Below are 14,796 nucleotides of genomic sequence, written 5' to 3'. Positions count from 1 at the left end.
TTTTCAGCTTTTTTTTCTTCATATGCTATCAAAGCCCTTTAAAACCATATTAACAACAACTTTAATTTCCAAATTCTAACTCGACTTCCAGTAGAAAGTATGCCATGTTTTAAGTAAAAACGTCTTTAAAATCAACATGTCCTATTTTTAAACACTTTTTAGCTTTGTAGTCAAGAGGCAAAAAGACAACAAATTTAAAGACATTTTCGTTAATTTTGAAGAATTTTACTGAAGTATTAAAGCCATGTTGACTTTAGTCCAAAAAAATTCTTTCATGTTATGATACCCATTTTTAAGTCGAATCACTTAATTATAAAGTCAAAACGACTTCATTGAAAAGTTGAGCGAGTTTTGGAAAAGGAAAAAAACTTTATATCAGAGAAATGCGTCTTCTATGCTAAGCAATTCTTGGCCTCACAGCAATATTTTTTTCAGTGTAGAGGTAGTTTACATCTAATTATGGGACGATGATTACGGATATCACGCACCGAGTTTCAGGCGATTCGGATGGAAGCTAAGCCTTCAGGACATCATGAATTTAAATCTGGGATTGGGACTAAATGAGAGCTGTATACAATTTGGGGACCGATGTAGACCAATGTGTGTGTTACTTGTTACTTAGGAATGAATACCGACAACACGTACCGAAATTCAGCCGGATCGACCTTTAAGAAACGTATTTTTATTTCGTTTTGCTACCAAACAAATGCAGCAACCAATTGAAATCAGTTTTTGGAGGCATTGGTGAATATCTCTCTATAACACTTGTTATTTGAATTATGCCAATCTTTTATGCTAGAATTGTAGTTACAATTTATAATTATAAGCTAAATTCAAGCTTTACTTAAAATCGATAAAAAAAGTGATATTTGTTTCTTAGAGCCCCGTACCAGATACAAAACCGTCTGTTGTACGCGTATTTTTGCTTTTCCACTTTAATATACTGTAGAATTGTATTAAATTTTTTATTTATTTATTTAGGCAATACAATAAGACCAATAGATATTGCCCTTATTATTTTACATACGTTTTTAATTTATTTGTTTTATTTATTTATTTTTATCTAAGTTTTTATTTATTTTATTACTTTGGCAACTCTAATGCCATTCAATGACTCTCTTACTCTCTTGATGGCAATAAGAGAGTCAAAGGCTTTAAATTTCTCTTGAAAATAAAATGTAAAACAAAAGCTTTTTTTATTGCAAGAGACCTACAATTCTCGGATGCTGTAGTAAACTCACGCACATATGTCGTCTCTCACAACCAATGGTACATGGGATAAGTAAGGAGAACCAGGCTATAACACATATTTAGTTTTGGCGCATTTTCATTCAAGTCAAATGAACGACAAGTTCATGCACAAATCCCAATCGTTAGGGAGAAAAACGGTTTCTATTGTTGTTATTTTTGTGTTGGCCGTTTGGTTAGTATGTACGAACTGGTGTTACGATTTCCTATAGAATTTCTAATGATAACAATTCTTCATAGTCAGCAAATATGGGTTGGTTATTTGGTCATAGGTAGTATATTCCTACGATTATGTTTGTTGCTATTACTCAGTGTTGCCAATTTGGTGCTTTTAGCACCAAATTTAGTGCTTTTTGATTTCTAAAAAGCACCAAATTGCCTTTTTGGTGCCTTTTCAAAAAAAGCACCAACTTGGTGCTTTCTGGCATTTTCATTTAGTGCTTTTGGTGCTTTTTTATTTTGAACTGTATTAAGTTTAATTGATACAAAAATTTTGATTAGACTTTCAAGAGCCGAAGAAACTCAAATTTATTGCCAAATATAGAATTTGATTGTTATGAAGTTGGTATTGATTATTTTTTAATTAATATTGTTATTTAGGGTATTCTGTAGGAAAGTCCAGCGATGAGTGCCGAATTTTTGAATTTGGTAAAGATGTCATTAAAAACCTTTGTATTAAATTCACAAAAGCACGCACAACTGAAATAAGCAGTAGACTCCTTCCATATATTAATATTTTGAAAGTTGAAAAACATCACTGATCAAAATGAATTGGACGAAAGCATTAAAACTGATCAAAGTGTATACTTGAATAGCGGTTCATAATGGTGAGTACTACGTTCGAGTTTTGCCGCTAAAGTGAAAACTATATCAGTAAAAAAGACATAAAATTATGCATATTTGCTGCAAATTTTATTATAACTTGATGGGGAATAGCCAAAACCAAATTTTCACAAAGTTTGTATTCCTTAAAATTAATTATTAAAGAAGTTGTAATTGTGACTATTTTAGCAGCTAAACTCTATCTTAATACCCGCCTTAACTTCGTAAAATTCAATTCACAAAAGTTCTATAAAACATCTTTGGAAGCTTTTTTTTTTTTTTTTTTTTTTTTTTTTTTTTTTTTTTGTAGAGCATTTAATTTTCGATTTTGTGGTGGAAGGTGGTATGTTAGAATTTATAATATATTTTTGGTGCTTTTTGGCCTTGGGGAGTTGGCAACACTGCTATTACTGCCTACCATTGTCGTTGTGATAAGACAACTGATACACCATACATACACACAAACATAGACATTCTCCCACCTACATGTAAATTGTAGGTATTTACTATCTCGTATCTGGTGATAACAGTAACGAAGAGCAAGCAAATTTTTTGCCTTCTATACTAAACATCCGCTATGATATCACTAAGCAAATATGGGAATAGGATTCCAGAAAAATTCACAGCATTGAGAAGAGTGCCCATAAAACAGTACCCTTATATCTACCCCTATATAATACATGCATACGAGATTTTTGAAGAGTGATATGATTGTAAAACTAAGTGAATATGAATGTTAGTGTGTTGAGGAATGGCACCAACATATTGTAGAAAGAAATTTCCCATACACCTGCATACAATACCAATGAATGGGACAGTTCATTGGGGCGGGGGCGGAGACCAGGGCGTGTAGGTGTACTCGCATTTTGTATGCAAATGAAATAAAGAAGTAAATATAGGATAGTATAACATAAAGGCAATATATTTAGTATAAATATGTGGGAATTAAAGTAAGCATCCCGCCAACACATTCCCATAGGAAAAATATGCACTTTACTAAATACAGTTAATTACCTTGGTATCTAGTAGCCTAACTTATTTATTATTGCGGTATGCTAAAATTTAGTTTCGTGTAGTGTGACGATGCAAAAAAAAAATCGGGAGATAAGATAATTTTAAACCTCCATACTTTGACTTCAGTACTGAGTATTATATATGTATGTATTATTTTGATTACACATAGAAAACAATGTGTAATCTCCTCCAAAGAAACACTTATTTTATATTTTATAGAAGTTTATTTCTGTGTAATTACAATTTCAATTCTTTAATGAAAAAAAGTATTTAAACAAACTAGAAAAATTAAATTTATAAAATTCAATGTATACTGAATTGATAGTAGATATTTCAAAAACAAGTAAAAATAGTAACAGAGTGTACCTACTAATGTGAAGAAGGGAACTAACATGGTGCAATGATAACATGCTCGCTTTGCATATGAAGGATTTAATTCACATCGCGATGAAACTACTTACAGAAGCTTTGAAACAATCAGAAAGGTCACCAGCATTTTATTTATTTATTTATTTTTTATTTTTTTTTAATTAAAAATTAAAAAATGTTAATCACTCTTTTTACTGAATTAATCTTCCGAGTTTGATTAAAAAGCTAATTATATTAATTAATTTTTTCAATTAAAAAATTATTTAATTTTTAATGATTGACTTGATTATCTTATCTATCTTAATTAAAAAATTAATTGTATTAATTAATTGAAAAAAAAATCAACTTTTTAAGTGTAAATATTTTGGTGCTATTTTTTTCTTTGCAGGATAGGTTGCACACAAAAAAAATATCAATCAAACTCGGAAGACTAATTCATTTAGAAAAAAGTCATGGACATTTTTTTAATTTTCAATTAAACATTTATTGCAAACAATCAATTGTTAATTGAACTACAAACACTAAGTCAATTCAGAAAGTAATTGAAAATAGTTATCTTTTTTAATTAAAAACATGTAAGGAAAGTCTAAAGTCGGGCGGTACCGACTATATTATACCCTGCACCACCTTGTAGATCCACATTTTCCGATCTGGGCAACATTTGCTAGACTTCTATAAAATCTATACACTTGGTTTATAAATTAGGCAATAAACATGAATTTCACTAATTAAGAATAAAATCAAACAATATTAGCATTTTATTTCTAGATTTTAGATTTTTAGATTTTGCAAATAATTTCGTAAGCTTATATTATTTTTGTACTTTTATTTTTGGTTTTCTCTTGTGAAACGTAAGCTTAACACCGCCCGTTTATACATATATAACATATCACATGGATTTTAAAAATAGTTGTTTGTGGCTTGAATGATTTTTGTGTAAATTTCATATTCTATGATACTTCCGTGGAATAGCACAAAGTTAAGATTTACATTAGAAGGAATAAAATAGGAGATAGTTCAATTAGTGTGTTAATATAGCCAAATTCGTTAAAAAATAATTTGGGGTGTAGGGTTTGTAATTATACCAATAAATCTATAAAAAAATTTTTTAGGCGACTTTACAAGGAAAACGTTGGTATTTGCAACCAAATTTGCTACAGACAGTTGGAATGTTAATTCTACTTCCTGTGCAAAATTTCAAGTAAATCGGTTTAAAAGATTGGTCACTTTTGTCATTTGAGTGTAAATCGGACGAACGATATATATGGGAGCTATATCTAAATCTGAACTGATTTCAATCAAACTTGGTACACTTGACTACACTACTAGTTGTACTCTTAGTGCAAAATTTCAACCAAAATGGCCCAAAATTCTGGCTTCTGGGGCCATATAAGTCCATATCGGGCGAAAGATATATATGGGAGCTATATCTAAATTTGAACCGATTTCAATAAAATGTAGCACACTTGATTACACTACTAATTGTACTCCTAGTGAAAAATTTCAACCAAATTGGGCCAAAACTCTGGCTTCTAGTACCATATTAGTCCATATCGTGCGAAAGTTATATATGGGAGCTATATCTAAATCTGAACCGATTTCAATCAAATTTCGCACACATGACTATATTACTAATTGTACTCCTAGTGCAAAATTTCAACCAAATTGGGCCAAAGCTCTGGCTTCTGGGGCCATATAAGTCCATATCGGGCGAAAAATATATATGGAAGCTATATCTAAATCTGAACCGATTTCAATCAAATTTGGCACACATGACTATACTACCAATTGTACTCCATGTGCAAAATTTCAAGCTAATCGGAATAAAACTCTGGCTTCTAGGACCCTATTAGTCCATATTGGGCGAAAAATATATATGGGAGCTATATCTAAATCTGAACCGATTTCTTCCAAAATCAATAGGGTTCTATTCTGACCCAAAAAAGGAACACGTGCCAAATTTGAAGGCCATTGGACTTATATTGCGACCTAGACTTTGATCACAAAAATGTGTTCACAGACAGACGGACGGACAGACGGACATGGATATATCGACTCAGGGAACCACCCTGAGCATTATTGCCAAAGACACCATATGTCTACCTCGTCTCCTTCTGGGTGTTACAAACATATGCACTAACTTATACCCTGTTCCACAGTGTGGCGCAGGGTATAAAAATAATTGAGTTTTGCAATCAACATCAATTAAATTTTTAATTGAATCAATTAAAAAATTAATTGAAGTTTGCTAATGAAATCAACTAATGTTTTAATCAAGTATCTTTTTTATGCCCATTTAAAACTGCGATTGATATTATTATTTTTGTGATTGAAGACATTTCAATTAAAAAATTAATTGGGTCAATTAATTTCGGAATTGAATCAGAAAAAAAAATTGTTTTGTGTGTAATAAATAACACTAAAATGCACATGATCTTCAGTTAGCCATAACTTTCGAAAACTGTATCATTATTAGTTTGGGAATTATTGTAACGTCAGTTCTGGCGATAACTTCTTCATGCGATGCTTTAGTGGTCTGAAAACAAGAAACATTCAATGCGGCCAGATCGGGAGAATACTGCTATTCTTCAGCGATTTTGTCTTTCAAACGTTGTAATAATGTTGTCAAAGATAAACATTTTGACAATTATTTTAAGGTTAACCTCCCCAAATACAGACGCCATACCTTTTCTCTCCAAATTTTCTAGTATGCGGTCTTCACAGATGACAGTAAAAACATAATAGTTGTGTTCCTTTACGTACTACTAGTTACTACTTTTACTAGTTTTTACTAGAAACCGTTCCTCAACCCCAAAAAATAGTAAAAGTAGTAAACAATTTTAAGAGAACAATGTCAAAATGCATGTCTCTTTTAAAATTTTTTTACTACAAGTTACTCGACAAATTTTTTCGAGTAAAGGTTGTAGATATGTCATGACAAAAATAATTATTTGTTTTCAAATTTTCGAAACTAAAGTAGTTCCAAATCGCTTTTTTTTGGAAATAATTCTGTAACTTTTTAATGGATTAAGATATCATCATAATTTTTTCTTTGTGCCAAAGCTGAAATGTTTTTCTCTATATTTAGAGGCTTGTAGGTCCCTAGTGGATTCACGGGCTGGTCTATAGACGTTGGAAGTTGGACACCTATGCACCGATTTTCATGATTTTTGCTTTGCTGGATAGAACTTATAAACTACTATAAAAAGATTGTGTATGTGCGCGAATATATCTAATATTTGCGAGATAGGGCCTTACAATTTATTTTTTTTGCAAAATTTGAACAAAGTGGGGTCTGTATTTTGAGTCTAGAAGGACTACATTCCTTATAAAATTCTACGTATTCTGGAGGAACATTTTGTGCACCTTTGTGCTTTAGATTTAACGTGTAGACTCCACAATTTGGAATTTCAAAACAATGCCGAACCAATACCACTTGTTTCGAAAAAAGTACCAAAACATTGACCGACTCACACCAAATTCGGCACACCCTTTAATGGACCAAAAGTACCTCTACGTTTTGAATTTCATGCAAATCGGATAAAAGTTTTAATGTCTGTGTCATGAAGACCCCAATTGGGGGGTCGGTTCATATGGAAGCAAAATCGAAACTTAGGCCGAAGTAGTCCCATCTTAAAAATTGACCTGCATGTAGAAGAAAAACGTGTCTGGTAAAATTTCAGCACTAAAGGTTCATTATTGAAGGAAGTAGCCTGATTACAACAGATAGCCAGACAGAGAGACATCGTCTTATAATTTCTCCCTGATCAAGGCTATATATACTTTCTATAGTCAGAATTCGTTATTTGTATGTGTTACAAACGGAATGAAAAACCCCACCTTATAAGATACTGATAATATGCGCTATTACTCTACTTTATAGCCCAGAAGCCAGAGTTTTACTTTGATTAAAAATTTTGCAAAAGGAGTACTTTTTATAACAAATTAAAAACCATAGCTTCTTTCTATCGTAATAAGGATTTCAAAGTTTCCTGCAAAAAATCTGCCATTTGTCAAAAAAATTTCGATATAAAAGTATTTAATTTACCTACATGTTTTGAAAATATTTATTCAAATCACAATGCTTCTTTTGTTTTTTATTTGACATTTTTACAATTTTTACTATATTTTCGTTCCTGTATATTTAACAAATATAGAAATCTGAGAGGATTTTCAATATTTCTCTCTTTTACTACTTTTTACTACGAGTAAAGTAAAGGAACACACCTAATATTGTTCCTTCGTCCTATGGCAAACTTTTATGCTTTATGAGATAAATTTGGAATTTGTACGAAAAGTATTCAAAATGATTTTCTATGTATTATGAACCTATTGAGCCGAACTTGTATAAAATTGTAAAATATGACTCACCTATTATTGTATCTTCAGCAAACGTAACCGAATTTACAATTGATGTTGGTGTTTCGGGAATATCTAAAAAGGATATAAATAAAAAATGAAACAAAATCAAAATTAAAAATACAAAACGAAAATGGAAATGGAAAATAAAAACAAAGAAGAAAATAAAACACAAAACGAAAGAGATTCATCCAAAAATGTTCTTTTATTTCAAACCATAAAAAAATATATTGTACCGTTTTTTTTTTTAATTATAAAAAATTTACAAATTGTTATATATCGTATGTATTTCCATGACCAGTTTTATAGCTCCGTAAGCTTTTTGTACAAATAATCTACAGATATTTCAACATGTGCTTGCTGCATGCGGTTAAATTATACAAGGTTTTATTAACATTAAGCAATATTCTTAATTGATTACGGTTCAGATATTTCAATATATTATCGTACATTTCTGGGGGTATACCCTCCAATGAGGGATACATATAAGCTTCTAGTGATCGTAAGTGTTGATTCCGCATGGGTGTAAAAAGGCTATCCCGCAGGAATAAGGAAAGTTCATCCAATTTGCGAAATCGCTGAAACAATGGCTTATCCTTACGATGCGTAGCCAAAACATATCGACCAATGGAGAGTGCAATGCTATATCCCCTCGCACCTGTTGTATTAGCCGGTGATAAAGAAAGAATCAAAAAATCTCCGCTTACAAAACCAACCAGTAAGGAGTATATTTCATCCGGAGATGTTTCCTTCAAATCCACAAAAGTATAAAGCTTTAGGGAAAACCTTATTGAATCCTCCATTTTTACATATTTCGGAGGTATCCGACTTAATCGTAATACATTTTTGGAATGATAAGACGCAGTGGGAGAAGGACGTATAAGATATCTCTCACTTTCTTCATAACCTTCCTGGCTAACAAATCCCGATTCCAAGCTAACTGCATAGGCAATCAAAAATATTAATTCTGCTTGGGAGAGCGTTGTGCCTTCAAAATGTTTCAATATATTTTCCAAATGCAAGGGAATACCATCCATAGTGCCATCGGCCACTAATAGATAATCGAGATTCTTAATTTCTGGCAAAGACGTATCCGACCTGTGCCGCTTGTAGACTGAAATAGAAAATGTGTACAATTAATATATGAAATCAAAAGATAGTGTTTTTATTAGCACGATAAAAATTGAGAGATTGAAGCATACATGAAAGAAATTTAAAATACTAACCTGCTTAGTTTTAATTTTAGCTCAATATTCTCTTTTTTTACAAAACAAATATCAACATATATTGCAAAAACTTAAAACATGCCATTAGCTTAAAATGAAAATGAAAATGGGTCCAACCAATACGTTTTATTTATTTTGTGCTATTCTATATAACGCTGTTAATATTCGGATTACAAAGGTCATGCTATGTATGTACCACGTTGACTGCGGAAATGTATATGCAGCTTGGGAATTGCGATCACAATAAATAAAAAACATTCGAAATTTCGCAACGATTTCCGTTTTTTTTTTTAAATATTGGAAAGCCGAATTTCATTAATAACAAAAGTCTACATTTGGGACATATCACAATGGACTGAATAGTCTAAGTGAGCCTGAAACTTAATCGGGCTGCCACTTTAACCTAACCTTACATTTGGGACATGAATGCTTTTCGGATATAGCTACATCTTAGATTTCATCGTTCCTTCTTAAAAATATTGACAGGATTTCGTTTGTCATATCGAAATATGAATTCCCGACCCCATTCATGTACGATATATACATCAATAATGTCAGCCGATCTAGTTCTGGCTGGATCGTCCAACTATTTGTTGCAATATAGAGGTAGCAAGTCTTAACTGAACCTTATGAAAAGTGTTATAGTTAAGATCTTGCCATGATGAAAACACTGGTGAGTTTGGAGAAATCGGATGAAATTTGGATAAAATTTCTTAAAAGACATATAGGGCGGTTTGCAATTAATCAATCTATCAAAAGAATCCCCTCGGTTTTACTGATATAACCGAGGTGTGTGCTAAAAGAACGAGATTGCTGTTGTTATACCTGATAACCATGAACTTAGAAATTACAAAACTACAAAAAAGACCTTGACTGGAATACATTTTTTTCATTGGAATGATGGACATACTCCCATGATTCGAATGATGTATATGTGGGGATTCATTGGTGTACTCGGTGCTTTTGATGTTCCGATTGGGATAAATCGGAACCACTGATGTACAAACCTAACATAATTCATGAAAATTTTGTAATCGATTTTAATAATAGGCAACTAGGATCCAAGAATATTCACACAAGTAGGACAAATTATTATACGACCAATATTATGGAGAAAACATCAGAATAATGATCCACTCGAGCTGCAGTTAAACCGTGTACTACTACCTGTGTATATATGGTATGTATTGTTAAAAAAATAAAAAAGCAAAATTTGATTGATCGAAAAGTTGGTTTTAGGCTAAGAATGACTAAAAAATATTGCCATACACATTTGCTCGAATATTGAAGTCAAAACTAGACTCCATTTTCCAGTGGACATGGTTCATATAATTCGAAAATTAGTTCCTTACACAGAAAAAAATATCATCAAAATATTTCCAATTAAAAAGTTAATTGAAGTTGAAATTTTTTTCAATTAATAAATTAATTGATACAATTAACTTTTTAATCATGATAGAGACATTAAGTTAATTAAGTCAATGATTGAAAATTTTAAAATTTTTAACTAAAAAAATTAATTGATACAATTAACTTTTTAATCAAATTCGGAAGACTAAGCCAGTTAAAAAAGTGATTAACATTTTTTTAAATTTTCATTCCATTTATTTCATTTTCATTTATTATTCTCCAAAGTAATATACACAAAGCCAAACCTGGCCTAATTAACAATATATTACAGATTTATGCGGTAATAAACTAACTACAATAACAGGTTTATTAAGAAAAAATATTAAAAAAAAAAATCTAAAAGTATTTAATAACAATTAAGCTAATAAATAAATATATAATAAAAATATTAAAATTAACATAAAAAAACTATATATAAAGGGTGATTCTTTTGAGGTTAGGATTTTCATGCATTAGTATTTGACAGATCACGTGGGATTTCAGACATGGTGTCAAAGAGAAAGATGCTCAGTATGCTTTGACATTTCATCATGAATAGACTTACGATCTGCCACAACGTCGAATTTTCAGTGAATGGGCCCTAGAAAAGTTGGCAGAAAATCCGCTTTTTTATCGACAAATTTTGTTCAGCGATGAGGCTCATTTCTGGTTGAATGGCTACGTAAATAAGCAAAATTGCCGCATTTGGAGTGAAGAGCAACCAGAAGCCGTTCAAGAACTGCCCATGCATCCCGAAAAATGCACTGTTTGGTGTGGTTTGTACGCTGGTGGAATCATTGGACCGTATTTTTTCAAAGATGCTGTTGGACGCAACGTTACGGTGAATGGCGATCGCTATCGTTCGATGCTAACAAACTTTTTGTTGCCAAAAATGGAAGAACTGAACTTGGTTGACATGTGGTTTCAACAAGATGGCGCTACATGCCACACAGCTCGCGATTCTATGGCCATTTTGAGGGAAAACTTCGGAGAACAATTCATCTCAAGAAATGGACCGGTAAGTTGGCCACCAAGATCATGCGATTTGACGCCTTTAGACTATTTTTTGTGGGGCTACGTCAAGTCTAAAGTCTACAGAAATAAGCCAGCAACTATTCCAGCTTTGGAAGACAACATTTCCGAAGAAATTCGGGCTATTCCGGCCGAAATGCTCGAAAAAGTTGCCCAAAATTGGACTTTCCGAATGGACCACCTAAGACGCAGCCGCGGTCAACATTTAAATGAAATTATCTTCAAAAAGTAAATGTCATGGACCAATCTAACGTTTCAAATAAAGAACCGATGAGATTTTGCAAATTTTATGCGTTTTTTTTTTAAAGAAAAGTTATCAAGCTCTTAACAAATCACCCTTTATATAAATTTAAATTTTTTTAAATTAAAAAAAAAGAAAAAAGAAGACAAGACCTTGGCTCCCCAGCCTACAACAATAAAGAAATAAAAAAATATGTGAAATTATGGTCCATTATTGATGACTAGAAAAAAAAATGATTTTTATCATTGAATACTCTCTTTTAAATGAAGAAAATGTCTTCGAGAAAATTCCTTAGTAGAATAAGAAAACTTTCTTAAATGAAGCGGAAGATGATTCCAGATTCTAGCGACACGCACTGTAAAAGATCGATCACAAACAGCCGTATTAAAGCGAGGGAAAATTATCTGCGGATTTCTGATTGACCTTGAAAAAATAAAACGGCTTCGGAGCAGAGGTGGAGAACCCGTATTTACTAGCCTATAAAACAACATCAAAACCTTATGCTCAATATACATAGGAAAAGGCACCCCTAGAAACTCTAATACACTGCCCGAAGTGTGATCATTGCGCCTTAAAGAGAAAACAAACCGGACAATCATATTCACTATTCGTTGTAGCCTACTAAAACAAGCCAAATTCGCACCTGATACTACTTCAATACAGTAATTAACAGAAGACATTAGTAATGAAAAACCCAATCTCTTCCTAATATGAACTGGCATAAACAAATTTAGCGAGTAAAGCCTCCGAAGAGTGGACAGAACTTTCGAAAAAATAGAGTCAACATGATGTTCAAAACTAAGTCTCCTATCCAACACTACACCAAGACATCTCATCTCAGTAACGAAAGGGACTCCATAGCCATTGACTTTTATATTCAGTTCTACTTCATTATTTGTATGATAAAATAACATAGCTCTAGATTTAGAGTTATTTATGACAAAATCATTATCACAAACCCACCGACTAACATGTTCCAAAACATGATAAATATTCATCTCAAGTTGTAAAGTAGAATTACTACTGAAAAAAAGATGAATATCATCCGCATAAAGAAACGGAAAACATTCACCAATTGGAGACGAAACAAAAATATCATTCACATACAATATAAAAAGCAGTGGTCCAAGAACGGATTAAAATTTTTTTTCAAACAATCAATTGTTAATCCATATAAAAATTCTAAGCCAATTCAAAATGTAATTGAAAATATTTCCCTTTTTTAATTAATAAATTAATTGATTTTTACAATCAACATCAATTAAATTTTTAATTGAATCAATTAAAAAATTAATTGAAATTTGGCAATGAAATCAATTAATTTTTTAATCAATAATTTTTTCTATGCCCAATTAAAACTATGATTGATACGATCATTTTCGTGATTGAAGACATTTCAATTAAAAAATTAATTGGATCAATTAATTTCGTGATTGAATCAGAAAAAAAATTTTTTGTGTGTACAGAATGGACTTAATAGAGAAATGCAAAGCAGGTGCATTTGTAAGGCTAGAAATGTAAAAGATGTTTGAGTTTTTCAATATTGGTCAATGATAGAACAAAGGAGTTTGAAAATGGCTTTACGCCAAAGTGTGTCATATTGCTTGGACACGGCTATAAAACGCAAAGTTGAAAAATTATCAGGGGTAGAAATCTAGGGCATGAGAAAAGTATCTGAATACCTAATTAGTATTAAAATAAATCAAGGTCTAAGGTTGTTTTGCAAAACATTCAGTCTAGTCTAATCTAACCTATTGGTACTAGCAATTTTTAACATCTTTCCAATTGTATGTCACCAACAAGCCTCCAAGATCAATAGATTGTATATATAGTGAACAGATAAATTATCTAAACTGTAGAAATGACATTTCACATGGGAATTTTTTTACCCTAATTTTGTGTCCTATTATTTGTGGTTAATTGGTCTATATTAATTTACGCAATTTCGATTTGAATTTAAATTGTACTCCCGGCGACTTTGGAAAGAAAGTTCTATTTACAATAAAACTTTTATTGTCTAGTATGTCTTAGAGCGCCGAAATGATTCATCGGGCTATCGCAGAAAGAATTACGAAAAAAACAACAACATCCTTGGTTCACAATCTAATATTATCTTTGGTAGAGGCCAAAGTTTTGATATGTTAGGAGCAACAGGTAATATCAATACTCAAATGCCGCATGCAACATTCAAAACTTAAAACTTTATGCAAAAATCTGGTTCATATTTGAATACCTCTAGAGGTCGGTATTATTTGCTTACCGCTGCTGGCGTCTTTATGATTTTCTTTAGTGGGCATAGAGTCCTCTTCTGTAGATACATTTGCAGTACCGTCTGCGGAATCTTCTTTGAGTTCCGGGGTTTTATCCACCACTTCGGCGTTAGAAGCTGTATCTGACATTTTCACACAGAATTTTGTGTTATCTTGTTAAATTTTTTTCTTGTTGTGACAATTACAAGACACTTTTTCAATATCACATAATTTTTTTTTTATTTTTTTAGATCAATCCGTCGGTGTTTTTGTTGTTTTGTTGTTGTTATCTGTTTCGAACCCCTCGACACGAATTTTTATGCTTTTAGCTTCTTTGGATTCTCTTCGAAAAGCATCACTAATAATATTGGTAATATGGTGAGTATTTCACAGTATAATTAAATAAGTTATATTATCGAACGAAAAACATTAAAACATATTGTCGAATACATTAAACACAAAACAAAACAACTTGAATCAACAAAGTTCGCAAAAAACTTTTTGACATTTGCCAAACAATAGCACTAAATGATAGCATTAAACGTTTGCGTATCGCAGTAACCTACATGGAGAAAAAATTGTAAAATTCTAATTGGGATCCAATATGAAAATACGTTTATGCCGTTGCGTCCAAATAGAATCACTTCAGAAAAAATTCTAATTTGTCCTATAAAAGACGTTATTCAGTTTGTATTATCGCTCTAATACGGTGTTCTCACCAAGCATGTTTTGGTTTGAAATGTTTTCCCTTTATAAGCACTTCAAATCGAGTCGTTTTCGCCATAATGCTTAGTGCTAAGTTCGTTTCTGCGAAAAACGAATCCCAATAAACACAAACGTTTGAAAA

At 31.8% G+C, this 14,796-nt stretch overlaps 2 protein-coding genes across 2 annotated transcripts in view; both read right to left on the bottom strand.

Annotated features, from left to right (window-relative positions):
- Positions 1 to 14,441, bottom strand: part of LOC142235995 (uncharacterized) — a 46,638-nt gene extending 32,197 nt beyond the window's left edge. Inside the window, exons 1-2 of the mRNA XM_075307245.1 lie at positions 13,961 to 14,441; positions 7,825 to 7,887 (exon numbers count right to left, since the gene is read on the bottom strand). Of these exons, the coding sequence (XP_075163360.1) occupies positions 7,825 to 7,887; positions 13,961 to 14,099 (202 nt within the window). The 5' untranslated portion in view covers positions 14,100 to 14,441. The remainder of the gene's footprint in view (positions 1 to 7,824; positions 7,888 to 13,960) is intronic.
- ntc (nutcracker) lies at positions 7,999 to 9,125 on the bottom strand. The gene is made up of 2 exons (XM_075307836.1): positions 9,039 to 9,125; positions 7,999 to 8,926 (listed from the first exon to the last, which is right to left on the bottom strand). Exon 2 carries the CDS (start codon positions 8,847 to 8,849, stop codon positions 8,148 to 8,150), a length of 702 nt encoding a protein of 233 aa, XP_075163951.1. The 5' UTR covers positions 8,850 to 8,926; positions 9,039 to 9,125; the 3' UTR covers positions 7,999 to 8,147.
- Positions 14,442 to 14,796: the final 355 nt, after the last annotated feature.

Source organism: Haematobia irritans, chromosome 4 (genome assembly GCF_050003625.1).
Source record: "Haematobia irritans isolate KBUSLIRL chromosome 4, ASM5000362v1, whole genome shotgun sequence".
Classification (NCBI taxonomy): Eukaryota; Metazoa; Arthropoda; class Insecta; order Diptera; family Muscidae; genus Haematobia; species Haematobia irritans.
This window is presented reverse-complemented; position numbering and strand designations above follow the sequence as displayed.

Bases quoted from the DNA above. Each gene is read 5' to 3' on its own strand.
- ntc (XM_075307836.1), bottom strand. From the start codon at position 8,849: ATGGATGGTATTCCCTTGCATTTGGAAAATATATTGAAACATTTTGAA.